At 39.5% G+C, this 21516-nt stretch overlaps 2 protein-coding genes and 1 long non-coding RNA gene across 10 annotated transcripts in view; 1 reads left to right on the top strand and 2 right to left on the bottom strand.

The window, feature by feature from the left end:
* LOC138974009 (uncharacterized) overlaps positions 1 to 21516 on the bottom strand; it is a 146553-nt gene that overhangs the window by 114159 nt on the left and 10878 nt on the right. The window contains exon 1 of one of the 7 annotated variants that reach the window (XM_070346703.1): positions 1 to 421. This exon is cut by the window's left edge and continues 366 nt beyond it. The exons of the other annotated variants lie outside the window; for them this stretch is intronic. The gene's annotated coding sequence lies outside the window, so the exon portion shown is untranslated. Of the gene's footprint in view, positions 422 to 21516 lie in introns of those variants that run through there. 7 annotated transcript variants of the gene reach the window in all.
* Positions 7170 to 8404, bottom strand: LOC138974013 (uncharacterized). Its single transcript, XR_011458265.1, has 2 exons — positions 8062 to 8404; positions 7170 to 7337 (listed from the first exon to the last, which is right to left on the bottom strand). It is a non-coding gene; the product is annotated as an uncharacterized lncRNA (long non-coding RNA).
* Positions 9354 to 21516, top strand: part of LOC138974012 (uncharacterized) — a 502416-nt gene continuing 490253 nt past the window's right edge. For both annotated transcript variants that reach the window (XM_070346709.1, XM_070346710.1), the window contains exon 1: positions 9354 to 10979. In XM_070346709.1, the coding sequence (XP_070202810.1) occupies positions 9586 to 10722 (1137 nt within the window). In that variant the 5' untranslated portion in view covers positions 9354 to 9585 and the 3' untranslated portion in view covers positions 10723 to 10979. The remainder of the gene's footprint in view (positions 10980 to 21516) is intronic.

Consider the following 21516-nt stretch of genomic DNA (forward strand, 5'->3'; position numbering starts at 1 on the left):
CACTGAAGTGTGTAAACACAATCTACTCTGTTCAGCACAGACGTCTCAGATTGCTATGTTAAACGCGAGCTACTCTGTAAAGCACAGTCTATACTGCTAAACACAAGTTGTATCACAAAACACAAATTATTAAAGTTTCTTCCACATCACAATTAAATTTAACAGCAGGTCCACTCTTATGCGAGTTATGGAACGCTTTTCGCTTACACTTAAACTTTATTTTAATACTGCTCTATGCATATGTTCTATTCACACACTTCACCCGAAATGAAACTTCCTCGTTACATAAATGGAGCTAACAAAAACAGGTCTTAGTCATCCACCTTGTGTCAACACCACCCGACACGTATTTTGTAGAAACATGATCAGTTTCGGCCGGATGTAAAATGAGCTTGTCCTCACAAAACTACCTTTAAGCTTCAGTCATGCGCGACCTACACTTTGTAGAACGCGGAGTTTTCGTGTGTTAAAAATGCGTGCACCGTCCTGTCTGTGAAGACGATGGTGTAAACCGTCACATCACTTTCCAGACTTTACATAGCGCAGTCTTTGACCTCTCACCAGTGCTCGCGCCTGTGTTGGTGTTTTTGTGTGTGAGTGTGCGTGCGTGCGTGCGCGTGTGTGCGTGCGTGCGTGTGTGTGTGTGTGTGTATGTGTGTGTGTGTGTATGTGTGTGTGTGTGCGTACGTGCGTGCGCATATGTACGTGCGTGCGTGCGTGTGTGCGTGCGTGTGTGCGTGCGTGTGTGTGTCTGTGTGTCTGTGTGTCTGTCTGTGTGTGTGTGCGCTTGAAAACAAGTACCTTATGTGTGAATGCTACACCGATTTGACAATTTTCGACAAACACTTAATTAATACGTGTAAACGTTTTGTGAAGTGCAGCGGCCTCTATACATTACAAGGATAAAATGCATAGCCTCATTGCAAAACCAGAGACAGAACAACAGGTGTGTATTTCAAAATTCACCCATTGACATCCAGTCACTCGCGGCATATGCAAAGACATTGCTTTGTTGTGTCCTTTTTTCCTGGTACCGCTCTGGTTACCATTGCGGCGGTAACGTCCTTCTTGTTTAAAGCTGTAGTCTATTTATGATTTTTCGGGGCTACGAGTGTAAAACGCTATGACCTTGAAAGCGTCATTCCACGCCTGAATTTTGCTGTGACAACTTCCGGTTTGCTTTCTCAGGGCTGAGCATACTTTATTTTCGAGAGACTGCGATGGCGGTGTAAACATGTGTTGTGTTTTCATGAAACATGCATGTTTGCAAAAATGCTAACAACTTCTACATCTGTTGACTGAATCAGTTTATATTTGGAGAACATACATTTCAGCCTATGCACACTAATTGTGTAGATCAAATGGTCGGACCTGTGTGCAATTTAAAATAAAATGCCAAATTCAAGAGAACGAGGTTTGGCATTTAACTGTAGCAATAATTACCTAACTTAAAACACTCCAGACTTTTATCTGTTGGATAATCTAAATGTCTTAGTGTACACAAACACACCCTTCACTCCCTAGATCATCGGTGACCTGAAGAAAGCAGTAATACTAGGTTTAGGGCAATCCCTAGACAGGAAAGCTTTCGTGCCATTGATAATTTGGGAGGTGTAATTTTGAACATATTTTGGAGAAAACATACATGTTGGACCATTTTACCGACAGACTCGAAACTTTCTGTAATGGTCGTGAACGAACGGGCATTTATGCACAACAACTTTGAAAATACTTGCTAAACTCAAATGACTGGCACAATTAACATCTTTGTTGTAAAGTTACACTTGCTCAATGTCACGCAAAATTCGTAAATGACATGAACGCATTCATCCATGAGAAATACCCTGAACCTGCCTGCAATTGCTGTATTCAAGTCACTGATTGTCTAATGTTGATTAAGGTGAACTATGTCATTCGAATTAACCCAAAGGTAACAATCTTGAGGGCTAAAATCGGGTTAGTTTGGCTACCTTGTGAAGGGTCATGCATAGGCTGACGTTTATGTCCTCAAATATGAAGTGATTAAGTCAACAGATGCATAAGTTATTAACATTTGTTGTGGATTGCACTTTTTACATTTAGTCAAGTTTTGACTAAATGTTTTAACATAGAGGGGGAATCGAAACGAGGGTCGTGGTGTATGTGTGTGTGTGTGTGTGTGTGTGTGTGTGTGTGTGTGTGTGTGTGTGTGTGTGTGTGCGTGCGTGCGTGCGTGTGTGTGTGTGTGTGTGTGTGTGTGTGTGTGTGTGTGTGTGTGTGTGTGGGTGTGTGTGCGTGCATGTAGAGCGATTCAGACCAAACTACTGGACCGATCTTTATGAACTTTTACATGAGAATTCCTGGAAATGATATCTCCGGACGTTTTTTCCTTTTTTGTCGATAAATACCTTTGATGACGTCATATCCGGCTTTTTGTAAAAGTTGAGGCGGCACTGTCACACCCTCATTTTTCCATCAAATTGATTGAAATTTTGGCCAAGCAATCTTCGACAAAGCCCGGACTTCGGTATTGCATTTCAGCTTGGTGGCTTAAAAATTAATTAATGACTTTGGTCATTACAAATCTGAAAATTGTGAGAAAAAAACCTTTTATGAAACGATCCAAATTTACGTTCATCTTATTCCTCATCATTTTCTGATTCTAAAAACATATACATATGTTATATTTGGATTAAAAACAAGCTCTGAAAATTAAAAATATAAAAATTATTATCAAAATTAAATTGTCCAAATCAATTTCAAAACACGTTCATCTTATTCCTTGTCGGTTCCTGATTCCAAAAACATATAGATATGATATGTTTGGAAAAGTTAAAACGAAGAGTGGTACAGAAAAGCGTGCTATCCTTCTTAGCGCAACTACTACCCCGCTCTTCTTATCAATTCCACTGCCTTTGTCATGAGCGGTGGACTTGTTTGTTTGTTTGTTTACTTAACGCCCAGCCGACCACGAAGGGCCATATCAGGGCGGTAGCGGTGGCCTGCCGATGCTACGAGTATACGGTCTTGCTGAAAAAGTGCATTGCCTTCAGTTTTATTCTGTGAGTTCGACAGCTTGACTAAATGTTGTATTTTCGCCTTACGCGACTTGTTTGTGGTTACCCAGTACTTTGTATGTATGATGAGTGACCTGAGACATTCATCAAAGCGGCTTGATCATTTTGTTTGGATCATACAGGGTGACCCAAAAAAAGAGTACCCAAACAAAACGTCATAAATTGAACAAAAATAAAGCAATCTTCATAAAATTTATTTACACACACAAGTAGCCTCTGCATGATTTGCACAGAAAATGTTAGCGTTCTAGCTTGTCTTTCAGGAAAGTTATGCTCATTCTACAGAACATGCTCCAAACGCCGCTGCAGGCAAACTTGAACTCGCCGCGCAAAGTTATCAATCACAGTCAATCACCCGCACACACTCCTGTTGCGAGATTCCGCGAGTGGTTGTTGTGATGGCTCTCTTGAGTTCTGTGATTGTCTGTGGGTTGTTCCTGTAGATGTTGTCTTTCAGGAACCCCCAAAGATAGAAATCGCGCTGACCGAAGTGTCTCTGGAACTGTACTTGCACATCTCTGTATGATTTTGTGCGAAAATAGGTCTCTATGCAAAACGTCCGTTGATCATTAGTATAGTTCATTGTGAGAACAGCTTTTATTTCATCCAACCATGCAGTGGATTAGCTTGACTCACCTCAAAAAGAAAGAACAAAAAGTTAACATTGACAAAGTTATTCAATTTTGTTTGGGTACTCTTTTTTTTGGGTCACCCTGTACCTCGTATATGTGATAACGGTGATGGAGGTAAAAGTGGTCTGCGTTAGGATGGTTTTGTTTAAGATGGTGGTAGCAAGATAAACGTTGTTAAAACTGATAGTAGTGAAGTTAATCTTGTCAAAAGCGATGGTCTTAAACATGATATTACAAATTGTGGTGGTGGTGTTAATGTTTTTGGTGGTAAAGCTGGTATTGTCAATACTGCTGGTGGTAAAGGTAGAATTAGTTCTGGAGGTAGTGTGGTAAACACGACAAAGGTGTTGTTGTCAATGTTGTTGGTAGAAGCATTACAAGAGAATGTGGTGGTAAATCTGGCGATTGTGAAGTTGGTATTGCTAGAGGCGGCTGTGTTAAAGATCCTGTCAACATTGAATGGTTGTAAAGGTGTTGGTATAGCAGTTGAAGGTGTGTGAGCGCGTGCGTGTTTGCCAGTCTGTCTCTATGTTTTTATTAGTATTTATGACTTGTCATAAAGTCTTTTACGTTTCAAAGTTTAGGTTGGAAATGCTGATACCTGTACATGATGTTTTAACACACGTCGACATATTGTTCACACTCCTCACGCTGTCACACACATCATGTAGCCCACACCTGGAGTTGTTGTTCGTGCCGCTGATTTTATGTCAGCGACTTGTGCATACCATATATTTGTATGCCTCCACGTTATATGTTCTTTTTTCCAAATTTGTTTCAAAACTTTTCCGCAACTTGTGGCGGAGACCGACACCAAATTGTTACTTCCATAAAACCAATCTCCACAATGTGGCGGTAAAATCGCCAGTGAATCTACAACATTTCAGCAGAAACCAAGAAAACAGGCATAGATTCATAATGCAAATTTGTGCTTAGCCAACCCTACTTCAAAAAGTAAATGCAAGTGGCAGGTGGGGATGGTGGTGGTTCGATGAAAACTTGTCAGTGTTGTAGCGTCCCTTTTGAGAAGTGGCCTTGTCCCTTGATAGCGAATCTATCATGACAAGACAGGTGGACTAGGCCAGTGGACTCAAAATAAAGTGGGATCGGTCTTGGGACCTGTAACTAAACTCCTAAACTTAAATTTCATGTGTTAAGTGTTTCTGTTTCTGTCTTTGGGTGTGTGCAAATGTGTGTCTGTTTATGTGAGTGTCTGAATTGTTCTGCCTTCGTTCTGCATGCTTGTATTTTCCTCTAAACAAGATTGAGTTTCACGACCGAGCGGCTTTCTCGTCTTAAGAACATGATCTGAGCAGGAAAGTGGCCTGAATGCGGGGTGTGAATCTAACAGCCAAGGGTAAACAATCCGCAGACAACTTCACTGAAAACAGCGGCTGACGAAAGCAAATGTTTCTTGTACATGTAGCCTGTTGATTATGACACGAACATGCCGTTCGAGTTATGTGTCTTATTCTTGTTAACGTTTGTTATCTTTAGGCAGAAAACTTGTTTTCCAATATATAATAAAAACACGTGTTGTAGGATTTTCTGTTCTGCCTTCAGATTATAAGCTACGATCCTGTCTGACTACTTTCAACACAAAGAAAAGCAACTATGCGTCATAATTTTGTTGTGAATTAGTTGAATATTGCTGGCCAGATGTTAAGAACATGCTGCTTAATTGTCTAGTTTGTGTTTAATGTCGGTAGTAGTTTTGAGTCTGCAAGTATTTATGATGTGAAATACATACTGTTGCAACGTTTTCTTCCACTTTGTGCCTCAAAAACAGCATATTTTTCGAAATTTCATTCTGTCTGTCTCTGTCTCTATTTCTCTGTCTCTGTCTCTCTCTCTCTCTCTCTCTCTCTTTCTCTCTCTCTCTCTTTCTCTCTCTCTTTCTCCTCCCTCTCTCTCTCTCTCTTCGTCTCTCTCTGTCTCTCTTTCTTAGTCTCTCTCTCTCTTTCTTAGTCTCTCTCTCTCTCTCTTTCTTTCTCTCTCTCTTCCTCCCTTCTCTCTCTATGTATATACAATATAGACCGGTTGTAAGAAACCCGTGGGGACCCACACTTTTGGTTTCTTATATCGGGTGTTTTCTGTAACCGGCTTGACCGGATATAAGAAAATATTGCAAGGTCGACTTTCTTATAACCAGTCAATCGTTTTTTCTATGTAACATTGATGTTTTCACACTATTTTCGCCTTTACTCGTTTTTGTATGTTTAAATTGTATTACACACAAACACAGAGAGAGAGAATAATGATGGTAATCGAGCTAACGGACGAATAACAGGCATTGATTCAAATATGTTTGACAATTTGCTACATCTCAGACGAAATAACGTGCAAATGGAATGAAAATTACTTCAGAGGGTTCGAAGTATAATCACCATTTGTGATGTACCTCGTCAGACTTTTGAAATTGTTGAAAGCTCAGAGGGTTTTTCTCCATATATGAGTCAGCGGACATATTTTGATTGTCTTTCATAATTTGTGGTTTGGGTAGTCTCCCATAAGTAAGACTATCTCTGTCTATCTATCTGTCTGTCTGTCTGTCTCTCTCGTCCCCGCCCCACTCACCCCTCCTCCTTCGACTCAAATTGAGCTAGGAAATGAATAGTCATCTGTTTGGAGTGAAAAGAAATCAGAACAGTATGTTCTAAGACTAAGTACATGTGTACTAGAAAAAAAATATGACAAATATATTCAGCCATCTCGATATTCAATGGAGATTCAAGCAGAGTTGTCTTTTGGCCCACTAGGCCTACTGATTGGCATCTTTTGCCTCGCTTCTGTGCAAGCACTCACACTAAATTAGAAAGGCCACATACATACATGTAGATGTAAGCTTGCATGACCTCATGCATGGCAGTGACTACCCAAAATAACTTCCGTTTACAGAGTCCAATACAAGGCATACTTAAACAATTTGTCACCACTTCTACTTGACAATCGAAGACTATTCATCAATTGTAATTAGCTGTTTACCAGAAAAGAAAACTCGAACAAACAAACACATCCCAAAATGTGGAACAAAGTAAATTGGAGCTCTAAAATGTAAAAAATAAAAATTATAAGGTATTCAGCTAAACTTATTTTCTTATAACCGGCCATTGGTGCTGCTCGGGACCAGAGATTTACTTTCGTACAAACGGACTTTCATACATCCGTGTTTCTTACAAGCGGAAAATTCTAAGTAACAACAAAGAGTAGATGCTGCCGGGACCCCCCCCCCCCCCCCCCAGCACCTTTCATACAAACGGACTTTGTTACATCCGATGTGTCTTACAGCCGGTCTATACTGTATCTATCTGAAGTGGCAGGCAGTAATACACAAATAGGGTAAATGTCAAGAAACATGCCATTATTTCAGAGTCAACATTACTCGCATTCATCGGTTTATGCATGTTTTTATGTCATGTACATGATGCTTCCAGTTATAGACACACATACGTTTTGTGTATTGCTTGATTTATTTTTAAAAAAAACGATAACAAAAAAACAGAAAGAATAATAACAAATATTCAGTTATCGCAGATTAAATTTACATGCTACTCTTAATTATCGGCTGGACCTGGTGGCATCAATTCCAGAGTGCTGCACTGTGAAGTCAGGTCTATATCAGACCGGCGCAGACTTTCATAGGGTGTTGCTGAAACATAACCATACAGCGTAGGCTTTAGTGTAAAATAAGATAGCAAGTAATTGTTGTAGTGTTATGAAATGAGCTGTCTCACATACAATATTATGACACGGACATGTTCTTGTCCGATGCACTCCAGATTTAAACGTGAAAATGTATTGTTTGATTAAGAACTGAAGTTGTTTGTTTTTTACCTGTTAAGAAACATATTGATGGTTAGACGTAAAATAACAAACAATTTGCATAGATCAAGACATCTAGCTCATCATTGTCTTCCAGGTACGGATCTATCCGTACCCATTCACATGGCTCTATCTGACCAGGTACGGATATATCCGCTCAAACTGTTAGCTACAGTCGCTTCCTGTAAAGTCCATCTAACGCCTGCATTCCAGCGTGTTGATACACAGTTAGTGTTACTACACAGTTACTACAATTCTGAGTGACCTGCTACAGTACAGCTGGTCTCGGCTAAAAAAAAACTTGGTCAACATAGGTGGGGTAGACAGTGTTAAGATAGACTGGTACTGAAACTTGAAGACGGAGAGATGAGTAGACACACTGTCAATCAAAACAAACTGCTAAAATCACACGCACACGTTTACTGCAGGATACTAAACAGACAACCCACCAGCCAGACAGTTAAAAAGACCCAAGTTTTCAACCCAATAACGTTTACGTTAGTAAACGGTTTCATTCAAATGACAAATGTGAGTACTGCATGCATACCTACCTCAAATATTTGCGTGCGTAGCATTTCCATGGCGACCAACGTCAGAGTACTCAGATCTCATTCCTACTTCAGACATCTGCAGACTGTCGTAGGGAAGCTGGTCCTCTGGAACAGGGAAAGTTTTCATCATCCTAGCGGTATGTTGCAAAACTCTAATTTATGTAGTCTCTGTCTGTCTGCCTGGATGGCTGGCTTTCTATCTGTCTGCCTGTCTGTCTGTCCGTTGGTCCGTCGGTGTGTTCGCCCGTTCGTCCGTCTGTCCGTCCGTCCGTCTGTCCGTCCATATCTCTCCCTCTCCCTCTCTCTCTCTCTCTCTCTCTCTCTCTCTCTCTCTCTCTCTCTCTCTCTCTCTCTCTCTCTCTCTCTCTATCTCTCTCTCTCTCTTTCTCTCTCTCTCTCACACACACACACACACACACACACACACTCACTGTCAGACTGTCTCTCTCTCTCTCTCTCTCTCTCTCTCTCTCTCTCTCTCTCTCTCTCTCTCTCTCTCTCTCTCTCTCTCTCTCTCTGTCATTGTGTGTGTTTAGTTGTGTATGCGTGTGTGTGTGTGTGTGTGTGTGGGGGTAGAGGTTACATGCCGAGTATCAGTGAATATCAAACATAATGGTCGACTTTATTTTGTTTGCTTTTGATAAGTTTGGTTTTGGAGACAATTTTAAGAAATGGGCTTCGGTTATCATGAATAACAGTCAAAGTTGTATTAATCATACAGGGTGGATTTCTGAGCATTTCCCTGTGGAATCATGCATCCGTCAAGGATGTCCATTCTCGCCGATGGCATTTATTATAGCCCTTAAATTGTTAGCAATTAAGATTCGTTCAGATGAAGATGTTGAGGGTATCCGGCTACCCATGTCACCGTTTGAGGTATCACCAATGAGGGTCGTAAAACTGCTCTTATATGCCGATGATGTCACCCTTTTTTTTTACATGATCAAAGAGATTTAGAAAGAACATTACATATTTTAAACATGTTTAAAACTGTTTCCAATTTAGAAGTGAATGTAAATAAAACTGAAGCCATGTGGATTGGGTCAAACAAATACTGTACTGACCAATATTTTTGGTCTTAAATGGAAACGGAAAGTAAAAATCGTTGGAATTGTTTTTTCAAACAATATACCTGCGTCATCAATTGAAGACAATTCTGGTCTAAGAAAATTCAACGTATGCAACAAATAATTTGTAATTGGTCCAAAAGAAACTTAAGTATACAAGGTAACATTTGCATTGTTAAAACCTTTCTTATATCTCAGTTCGTTTATATTTTCCAATCTCGGAACGTCACTTCCGGGCCCATGTAGAGAGGACGTCTTTTTGTGAGCTCTCAACATCTACGATGTAAAAACGTCTATTTCAAGTCGTTTAGGGCTCTAGTAACATGGACTGATAGTCCTCTGGGCTGTCGTAATCCTCCTACTAAAAATGTGACGTGAATATGTGAATTTTATCGTACTTTTCCTGAAAGACACGGACCTTGTCAATGCATGATGTGTTATGTGTGAGTGATCCGCCATGCACCGTAGCCGGTCTGCATCAGTGAAGCGACGCAAAGCTGACACTAGTGGTGAAGGTGACACAAGCCTACCTAACACTCAGTCTACTTCTACGCCCAAGCCACCGAAGCGACAGAAAAAACAGAAAGTGATAAATTTGCGGTTGTCTCAGCCTTCAATTGTAGACTCTTTTCTCCGGAAATATAATGAGGTGAGTGACAGTTTGACAGCATCGGGTGGTGAGGACGACGACTTGAATACAATGAGTGGTACCGGTTTTGAGAGTTGTGACAGTGACATGGAGGTGGGAGAATGTTCAAACAAGGATCTTATGTCAGTACTGCTAGCTGTAAGAAAAGAACTGAAGAGTGTGAATCGTAAATTTGACAGCTTGGCACTTAATGTGGAAAAACTGGAGGGAGAGGTGTTTGATCTAAAGCAAGAAAACGACAATGTGAAGAAGCAGCTCAAAGCGTGTGAGAAAATGCAAGAAAACACAGAGAGTCGGTTACACGAGGCCCATTACTATGCAAAACTTGCTTACGATCGGGCAGAGGCAAACGAACAATATTCTCGCAGGAACAATGTCAAACTACTGTACATTGAAGAGCCCTCTGACCATGCTGAGACGGGGGAAGAAAGTGAAGAAAAAGTTCTGAAAGTTTTCCATGACAAACTGAAGCTGACCAACATCAAACCATGGCACATTGAGGCAGCACACCGTGTGGGCAAACGAAAGGCAGGTCTCAACAGGCCTATCATTGTGAAATTCGTCTCACGGAAAAACAAGCGTGAGGTTATTCAGAACAGAAGACTCCTCAAGAATGTGCAGCCGAAAGTCGTCATCGTCGAAGACCTCACCAAATCAAGGTACATCCTCTTCCAGTGCACGCTCGACCACCCTGGCACCCGTGAGGCCTGGACCTCAGAGGGTTCCATCTTCGCTAAAGACGCGGCCGGCGCAGTCCACCGTGTTGAGCGTGTAGCAGACCTGAGCAGACTACCTCCCATCCCTGAGAATGACCCAGCCGCTGCTTCTACTCCAGCCCAGCGCCGTTTCCAGCAACGTAAAAAGAAAGAAAGTGAACAAAAGAAACAATCAGACAGTGCAAAACAAGGAAGCAAAGACAAAACACCAGACAAACAGGACAATTGATCACAAACGTGTGCTGAAGCGTGTTACGCAGCGTGTATGTAAACACTCATACCATGTGACAGCCTTAGCCAATGATAAACGTTCGCTGCATTCTGTGTATGCCTATGCGTGTCAGTTTCACTCTGTGCTCTGTGCTCGGCCGCGGAACGTTGGATTTACAATGAAGCTGGGTTTTTTTTTGTGTGTGTTACATAATGTGTCTGTTTACGGATTTGCACGATTTTTCAAGATGGAGGTGTGATAGCTCTATCCGGAAAGTATGTTCTTTTTTCTCCATGTGTTTTACATGTCCCTGTTTTTGTGTCTGTCAGCTGTTTTCCCCTGCCATTCTCTCTTTTCCCTCTTTCTGTCACTGTCAGTGTGCCTCTTTCTGTCACTGTATTGGCTTCTTATTCTTTCCTTTTTCTCTATGGTGACCAGGTGCGACCAAGTTAGGCCTACATGTGTGTTACTCAACTGTTGTCATGTGTATATTCCGCCTTTTATGTTGATTCTTTCTCCCCGCATGTTCAGAAGATGGATTTGATTGCCGAATTTCTGATTGGGGTCTTGTGCACGAATTTGTTTTTGCACTCTGCTGGTGAGTGTGTACATGACATGTCTCCTGTATTTGAATATTCATGCGTACATTTATATCCTGACTGTGGATTATATCTACTTCATGGGGATGTTTGTGTGTGGTTAAATGTTTTACCATATTTGTGTAAGTGCGAGTGTGTTCAATATCTGTTTGCTGCATGTGCATGCATATCTGCCTATCTATGTGAATACTGCCATTGGTATGCTGATTGTTGCCCAAAGCTGCTGCAGGGCTATGTTGGTGGGTGTGTGCATGACTTGTTTGCTATTTTTGATTTGTGTAGGTGCAAATATGTACCTGACATGTCATTTATGCCTGGATATGTGTGTGTGCTTTTGTTTGCTTATCTTTACCATGGTGTACTTCTATTGCAGGGTTATGTTTGTGATGGTGTATACAACTTGTTTGGTTTATTTGATCTGTGTAGGTCCAAATGTGTACCTGACCCACTTATTATGTCTGCTTATTTTGGTGTGCTCTTGTCTCTTTATCAAGGCTTACTTCTGTTGCAGACTAGCTTCTGTGAATGTGTGTATGGCAGGTGTGACTTTTCCTTAGAGCATATGGGCAAATGTCTATATTACTTGTTGTCCAGGTCTGAATATTTAGGTGTGCATGTACACTCTGATCATGGTTTATTTCTGTTGCAGTGCTGTGCTTGTGAAAGTATATTTGACTTGTTTGTTTTTTTAGATCTGTGTGAGTGCAAGTTTACACATTATTTGCTTACTAGGTCAAATCATTCATGTGTGTGTTTGTATGCTGACTGCTGGTTTAATCTATTACAGGGTTGTGTTTGCAGAAGTGCATTACATAGCGTGTTTGCTCTATTTTTTTTATGTGAGTGCAGGAGTATACTGTCTTTGCTTTTTGTTTTTTCTGTAAATATTCTCTGTAACTGTTGGCTATACCCGATTATGAAATATGATGGCAAGCAATTGTGAAAAACTGAGGATCTGCACTTTCAATGTAAATGGACTAAATGATTATAAGAAAAGAAAAGACTTATTTGACTTTTTGAGAAATTCTGATAATAATATCTTTATGTTGCAAGAAACACATTGGAAAACAGAAGATGAAAATTTCATCCGATCACTGTGGGGATTTGATGTTGTAGTTAACGGGGATAGTTCAGCTAGTAGGGGAGTAGCGATATTGTTTAAAAATAATTTTGAATACAAATTACACAATACCATAAAAGATGAATCGGGGCGGTACATTTTGTTAGATATTGAACTTCTAAATAAACGTATGACAGTGGTGAATGTCTATGGTCCCAGTAGTGGAGATCATCCTGAGTTTTTTCTTGATCTGTTTAACAGTGTTATTTTGTTAGATAATGAACTGTTAGTAATGGGGGGAGATTGGAATGTTCCTTTGAATCCAAAAATGGACTCTAGCAATCCAAGCAATGTGTATAGAAATAGGAGTAGAAAAGAAATAACTGATTTTTTTGAACAGCATGATGTTGTTGACATTTTTAGAGCTATTCATGGTGATGTGAGAAAGTATACTTGGAGAAGAACTAATAGCACACAGAGAAGCCGGCTTGATTATTTTGCTGTCTCTGAACAACTTGGTCTTGTTGTGGATGATGTTAATATCTCACCTGGATATTGCTCAGATCATTCTGTTGTATCTCTGAGTTTTAAAACTGATGTTGTTAAAAGGCATAGATCCTTTTGGAAATTTAATAATGGTTTATTAAAAGATATTGAGTATGTTCGCTTAGTTAAGGAATGTATTTTAGAGGTTAAAAAGCAGTATGCTGTTCTTGTGTATGATACAGTTAACATTGCAGAGATTGATGATGAGGAGTTACAGTTAACTATTGACGATCAATTATTTTTCGAAATGTTACTTTTAGAGATAAGAAGTAAAACTATGTCGTTTGCAGCGCAGAAAAAGAGAGAAAATTGCAGAAGGGAGACTGATCTGATGGATGAGATTAAGGTTTTAGAAAGTAATCTAAATGATGAGAATGTAACTATTTTGGAACAGAAGCGGCAAGAGTTGTTTCAGTTAAGACAGAAAAAAGTAGACGGGTTGATTGTTAGATCAAGAGCAAAATGGATTGCAGATGGTGAAAAAAATTCTAAATATTTCTGTAGTCTTGAAAAAAGAAACTTTGTCAAAAAGGCTATGTGTTTTATTGAAAAGGACAATGGCGAACTTTTATGTGACAGTGATGAGATTACTAAAGAAGTTAAATCCTTCTATGCACAGTTGTATGCTTCAAGGGAACATAATATAATGAATGAAGACATTCCTAATAACTTAGAACATCCTGTTTTGACTGATGAAGAACGTGATGGACTTGAAGGTATTATTTGTAAAGAAGAATTAGTCAAAGCAGTAAAACAACTTAAAAACGATAAAAGCCCCGGATCGGATGGATATTCAGCAGAATTTTTTAAAATTTTCTTTATTGATCTAGGTGCTTTCTTGCTTCGTTCAATTAATGAAGGCTTTAGAAAAGGTGAAATGTCGGTAACACAACGTCAAGGAGTGATCACCTGCATACCCAAAGAAGGGAAAGATAAAAGGTTTCTAAAAAATTGGCGTCCTATTACTCTTTTAAATACTGTCTACAAAATAGCTTCCACCTGCATTGCTGAAAGGCTGAAACGTGTTCTCCCAACCATAATTCATGAAGATCAAAAAGGGTTTATGCAAGGTAGGAATATAGGCGAAAATATTCGTTTACTCTATGATTCTATTATTTATGCTAATGAACGACAAGCTGATGGCCTTCTGTTAATGGTAGACTTTGAAAAAGCTTTCGATAGCATTGCATGGTCGTTTATACAAAAAGCACTGAATAAATTTAACTTCGGAAATGATATAAAAAAGTGGATATTAACTTTTTACAGAAATAGTAAATCATGTGTAGCAGTAAACGGACAATATTCAGAGTGGTTTAATCTGGAGAGAGGAACCCGTCAAGGGGACCCTTTGTCTCCTTATATTTTTCTAATTTGTGCCGAAATTATGGCAATAATGATGCGTCAGAATCCAAAAATAAAGGGACTGAATTTTTTTGATGTCGAAATTTTATTGTCACAATATGCGGATGACACTACTTTTTTCCTTGATGGTACCAAAGATTCTTTTTGTGCATGTGTAGAAACACTACAGACATTTGCTTCTTTGTCAGGTCTAGTTATTAACTATGATAAGTCGTCAGCAGTGTGGATAGGAGCCTCTAAAAATTCTAACGTTAAGTTTATGCCAGAACACAACTTTGTTTGGAATCCCACTGTTTTCAGAGTTTTGGGTATCTGGTTTTCGACAAACATCGAGGAAATTGTTCCAATAAACTATGAAAATAAGTTTGTGGAGATTAAGAGAATTTTCAACTCATGGTCCAGAAGGAATTTAACCCCTTTCGGAAAAATAACAGTCATTAAGACTTTGGCATTGTCCAAACTTACCTACCTATTTATGAATTTGCCGGACCCAGAGGAGGATTTTCTAGCTAATCTACAGAAACTACTGTTTAATTTTGTTTGGGACGGGAAAATTGACAAAATTAAAAGAACCTCCATGTATCAGGCATATGAAGAGGGGGGACTTAAAATGGTTAACGTGAGAGTTTTTCTATCGTCATTGAAGATAAACTGGCTAATGAAAGTTTTACATGATGATGGAAACATTACACAGATTCTCTATGCATTATGTCCTGCTGTCCGAGTTGTGAAACAACGTGGGGGCGAGTTTGCAAATGTACTGATGCAAAGAATTGTTAATCCTTTTTGGGTTGATGTTTTTAAACATTATAAAAAAGTGTGTAACAAATGTATTCCATTTTCTTTTCATGACTTTGTATCTGAATGTCTTTTTTATAATATCAATATATGCAGAGACAAGAAGGTGTTGTTTCTTAGAAGCTGGGCACATTGTGGTATTGTTTCTGTTGGTCACTTGCTGAAGGAAGATGGATTTTTGACCTATGATGAATTTAGCAGAAAATACCCAAATGTGACTGTTAATTTTTTGTTATATCAAGGAATAGTACGGGCTGTTAAGAAGTATCAATGTAAGCTAGAAATTGACTTTTGTGATAACTTTGTGGTAAGTGACCCATGTGTCTGGCAGTGCTTGGCCAGTGGTGGTTCTAAACATGTCTATGGATATTTGATTAAGAATATTGATCCTCTGAAATGTATTGAAAAGTGGACAGCTGCACTGAACTGTAATGTAGATGTCAATAAGGTTTTTCTAAAAATTAAAAGAACAACTGAGGACGTACGTCTCAGATGGTTTCAGTATAGACTGATATATAGAATTATACCCACCCAGCGTTTTTTGCATCTGAGAAAAATTGTTGAATCTCCTATTTGTACTTTCTGCGGACAGCAGGAGGAAACGCTAGAACATCTTTTTTGGGACTGTATAAAAACACAGGCCTTTTGGAATGATTTCCTTCAGTGGATGCGAGACAATTTTGTACATTGTACTAATGTTAGACTGTATAAGCAACTTATTATCTGTGGCTACCAAACAAACTGTGTGACGGACAAAACCTTTGATTTGTTCCTTCTAATCGCAAAATACCACATTTATACATCTAAAATACGTACGACCGGCCCCCATTTTCAGGTTCTTGTTTTAACTCTAAAACAAAGATTTTTGGCAGAGAAGCACAATGCATTGGTTAACAATGAGTTAACTTCTTTCAACAGAAACTGGAGTCTGTACAGGCATGCGATGGAATGATTTTATGTTTTTTTATTTTTTATTTTTTATTTTTTTATTTTTTTTATTTTTTTTTTATTTTTTTAGCCTGGTCACCGCTCGCTATCCTCTTCCTCTTCTTTCCCTGATCCTTATTCTCTTCTGTCACTCTTCTTTCTTCCTCTCTCTTTTCCCTCTATCCTTTTTGTACTGTCTGTTTATATGTGTGTATGTAAGTGATATGGATGAGATGGCCTCAACTGGATATTTGCTATTTTCGTTACCCTATGTAGACTGTTTTTGATCTGTCTTATGTTATATTGTCTAGAAAAGAAAAAAGAATAATAAAAAAAAATAAAAAAATAAAAAAAAAATATATATTTTCCAATCTCTAGCAGTGCCTTATCATGTTTTACATCAAATTAATTCCATTTTGTTCAGGTTTATTTGGAAGAAAACATATTCAAATACACGGGCGTTTGAAAAAGTAAAACGAACAATTATGTGTAAATTAAAAGATAATGGTGGATTAAATATGAAAAACCGAGGTCCCGTGTACACTACATTGGGGTGTGCACGTTAAAGATCCCACGATTGACAAAAGGGTCTTTCCTGGCAAAATTGTGTAGACATATATAAAAATGTCCACCAAATACCCGTGTGACTTGGAATAATAGGCCGTGAAAAGTATATACTCGCCTAACACGCTTAAGATTTACTGGCCGATGTGAATGCGTGATATATTGTGTACAAAATTCCATCTCACACGGCATATTGTAAACGTCATGAGCCTCCCCTCTGGGAGGGTATGTGCGTAGAAATACTCACTAATAAATAAATAATAAAAATAAATGTTGTGGATATGCACAACTCATTTATGATGTCGTGGGCTATTGGTCTGCAGAACTCTACAGACAATTGCTGGTCTGTCACTCCTAGATATTTTTTTTAAAGTTTGGGTAATGGTTTGTCCTGTTATGACTCTAATGCATCCTCCAAGAAGCTGGTTGGCGTTGTTAACTGCAGATGTTTCTTATCAGCAAATCCTGAAATGTTACAGATATTAAAATACGGGGCTATGGTTTTTGTCAGGTCGATTTTGGGGGTACCCTGACTTCGGCGGCGGTCACGTGATACCTACAACAGATATCTTGAATCCGAAAAGTGTGCAGGGTAGCCAAATGAAAGGCCGTTAACGGCATATACAGTGTGAATAAAATGACACATGAATGATTGTGTTAGTTGGGATACAACAATGGGTGAAATAATTGTTTTGCTCAGTGTAGTTAAAGGCACAGTAAGCCTCCCGTAAACCATCACAGAGCTCCCCGAGCGTCTACATACAGTACAAGCATACTTCCATTTGAACGCTCACCGAACGGGAACATCCTGGCTGCTTTCTGTCGAGCATGAGAAATGTTCAAAAAATTTATTTTCGTGGACTTGCTCCTCTACAACAATGGCGCCTCGTTTTGGTGCTGGACGGCTGTTATGAATATTCAATACCGGAAATCACGCCCGGACAGTAAGCCTCCCGTAAACCATCACAGATACTGTCAGGCTTTTACACACAGTACAAACACCCTTCCATTTGAACGCTCTCCAAACGGGAACATCCTAGGTGCCCTACGTAAAGAGCGAGCAATTTTTAAAGAATTAATTTTGCAGATTGTCTCGAACACTTTTTGGACCCATCCTGAACTCAGGTCAAAAATGAGTTACTTCCCTTCGGGTCTCATTCTATCGATGTAAACTGGCCATAGCCGTGGATCGATGATTATCAGAATGTTTTTGGACCGTGGTGCGTTTTTGCGCTAGACCTAACTGTTAAAATCTAAATAATAAATTGACAGCTTGTTACACAAACATTCTTTTAATCATTAACATAATTATTTTTTCATCAAGACAAGATCAGTACAATTCGAAGTTGTGAAAGTTTAAAAAAAGAAAAGCCCGGAAGCAGGGTCACGCAAGGGTCGTAGCAGACGACGGTTTATGCATATCGCTGTTCGTCTCAACAGTCAAAAGCCATCGCTAGAGTTCTTGTGAACCACAGCCGTTTGCTTCGTGCATAGAAACGTGCTATTGTAGATAAGCTCACATCGAGTCGCATTCAAATGACTAACTGACGACTACATTGTGAAAAAGGGAAACTGGATCACACGGGTTCACGATGGCTCAGGGGTAAGATAAATCACGCAAAAATAAATTCTTTGAAAATTGTTTGCTCTTTACGGAGGGCACCTAGGATGTTCTCAATCGGTGAGTGTTTAAATGAAAGGGTGTTTGTACTGTGTGTAAAAGCCTGACCGTATCTGTGATGGTTTACGGGAGGCTTACTGTGCCTTTAAGATTTGTACATAGGTTAATATCAAGGTACCAACAAATAAAGCAACTTAAGTGTCCAAGATAAGAACATGAGTTCGTTTAACACTTAAAACGCTTGCACGTTCAGTATATAAGTAAGCAACCAGTACAAGAACAATATCGCCCAAAACTATTACCGCTAATGGAGGCCAATAAAACTCGAAACATTTACAGATTGTTGGTGAAGTCGAGGATTGTCTGCTTCTACGCGTCTCATAGCCCTTATGTAATTACTGTTACGAAGCGAAAGTAAATTCATACTGAAATATGCTGTATTGTTTAACTCTTGACTGGACACGCGTTATTATACCAACATGCTTTGTTATGTTTGGAACACTTTTAGAATTCACTTGCTTTTCCTTTTTTTTTCTTTTTTCCACAACATTAACGATGATGACCATTATCTCAATAATTGCAACATTGCCAAACAGAACAAACAACTAAGCACGTTAACATTTAGTCAGATGATTGTAAACAGCGTCAGCTTTCTGATCTCTGCCTAGTGTAGACCCCAGTACGTTGTATACGTCATCAGGTCGGGCAGTCTGCGTCACTTCCTGGATACCATTGGGATCAGCACTCTCAGTATTGCTGACCTGAGGAGCGGTATACGCCTGCAGCGGTCAGTTGAAGATGGAAAGCTTGTTGCTGGTGTGCACTGTTCAGGAAGGGGAGGGGTGTCCAAGTCAGAACTTTAATAGAGGTCGTTGATGTGCTCCTCGAATTCAGTAGACACATCCAAGTATCAAAGGGGCGGGGATATAGCTCAGTTGGTAGCGCGCTGGATTTGTATTCAGTTGGCCGCTGTCAGCGTGAGTTCGATCCCAGGTTCGGCGGAAATTTATTTCAGAGTCAACTTTGTGTGCAGACTCTCTTCGGTGTCCGAACCCTCCCCCCGTGTACACTACATTGGGTGTGCACGTTAAAGATCCCACGATTGACAAAAGGGTCTTTCCTGGCAAAATTGCTTAGGCACAGTTAATAATTGTCTACCTATACCCGTGTGACTTGGAATAATAGGCCGTGAAAGGTAAATATGCGCCGAAATGGCTGCAATCTACTGGCCGTATAAAATTTCATCTCACACGGCATCACTGCAGAGCGCCTAGAACTGTACCCACGGAATATGCGCGATATAAGCCTCATTGATTGATTGATTGATCAAAGTGCACATTTCGGTGCAACTTACTTGCACACGTACGCGTGTACAATACTAAGAGATGTATAACACAGGATATAATGATGCATATTCCTATTCCCTCTTACCTTGTAATGTCAAACAATTCAAAAACACACACACACTTAAACATTAGTGAACAAAAGCGAATGCTGAGTCAATAATCAGAAATCAAAAGCCAGATGGAGTTAGATCTGCAATGTATGTACATTCAGTAGGACAGTGATTGTGATAAACCGTCAAGTGAAGGAAGAAAAGCAAAACAGATACTTACCATCATCTGGTGGATTTGCTTCTGCGCTGTGTTTGTCAGCTCTTTTTCTAGATGCTAGAAATAGAACAATTATATGAGCACGTTTCCATAAAACATGTTTCAATTAATGATGCACATTCAATTTCGCACAAACAATCATAAATCAAACAGCAATGATTCAAACCTGGTTGAACTGACAACAATTCTCAAAATACAAACGTGTTCATTACATTAACGGCAGACAAACTCACATGAATTGTGAATTTAAAGGAAAAAAGTGTTTCTCCAAAAGTAAATTTGAACTACTTTTGAATATCTCAAGAGCACGTTTGAACAATAATGCAGAAGCAAACAAGGTTGATCACACCTAGCATTGATGGGAAAGAATTATAATTTGTCATAATGTTTTATACACACGACAAACCTACGGCACTGAGCAAGGCAGTCAAGTCTGTGCAGACAATAGCAACACATATTTGTTTCTGCAACAGGAAATAAGAGAGAAGTGCTTGCAATTAATTATGATATTACATGTGCGCACTGATTATCATAGCAGTATTACCTCTGCGCCTGGCAACAACGACGACGATGGCGATGACGATGGTAATGACCAAGACAGTAGCACCAACAGCTACGCCTACAACCACCCACGGGAACGGCTCAGGGTCATCATCTGCAATGCACACTAATCATAAGTTGACGCTCGTCAAGTCGCACACTCATTTACTAAATCTACTAAACGTTTCGAAGAAAATTAGATTCAGCCACTCAGAAACGTTTGTCTGAGTAAATAGATATAACTTCACAAAACCCATATTTAATGTTGGCTGTAAGAAGGGAAGATATAAGCCAGACATATACACGTGGTTGCTGATGCATGACCGCTATTCATTGAGGTATTGCAGATGTGGAACGGATTACAACTAACGAATGGCCAAGGTTACGTTGTGTTGATTCCATGGTATGAGATGCGTTCTCTACTGTCCAACACGTAATTGTTCGCATGTTGTTTCCGCATAGTTTAGGTCCAGCACAATACAAGTTCTGCTTTGGGAAGTTCAGTGACAACAACGTACAGTGGAACCCCCTGTTAAGACCTGCACAACTCTGAACACAGTCTGATCTTCAAAAGGAGAAAGTCTTAACATGGGGGTAAAATAAGTAGAGGTTACACGCCGAGTCTCAGTGATTATTAAAAATAATGATCGAAGTTAGCGGATCATGAAAAATGCGAGCTTTAGCGAGCTTTTTTATGACCGCGAACTGAGACAATTATTTTTTATAATCACTGAGACGAGGTGTGTAACCTCTTTATTCCTCCTTTCTTCAGTTATTCAAAGAAAAGAAGAGTTTTTTTGCGAAAGTTTGATCGAATCCTATTCACTCAACCAGTCAACCTGCGCATGCGATCGATTAATGCGCGGTTGTATAGTTCCGTGCAAACCATTCCATTCTGTTAACACTTCTTGTCAGTTTTCCTATTTTGAACTAAAATCAAGTACACAGATATGCTGTTATTCTGCTGTGGCGGCAAAGGCAGATATTGTGTGTTCTGTATATGTTTTGGTATCGCTTAGGATAATGTTCTTTCGTCAAATGGGACTAGCAGACGAACGTTTGCACCCGTGTTCCAACGTTAAAAACTGTATGAAGTTCAGTTTTCTGGAGAAAATAGTGTATGAAACCGCTTTATGTTGTTTAAATTGATGAGATGTGTGCATTTGGTTGCGTGTGATCTGT

Source organism: Littorina saxatilis, linkage group LG8, assembly GCF_037325665.1.
Source record: "Littorina saxatilis isolate snail1 linkage group LG8, US_GU_Lsax_2.0, whole genome shotgun sequence".
Lineage (NCBI taxonomy): Eukaryota > Metazoa > Mollusca > Gastropoda > Littorinimorpha > Littorinidae > Littorina > Littorina saxatilis.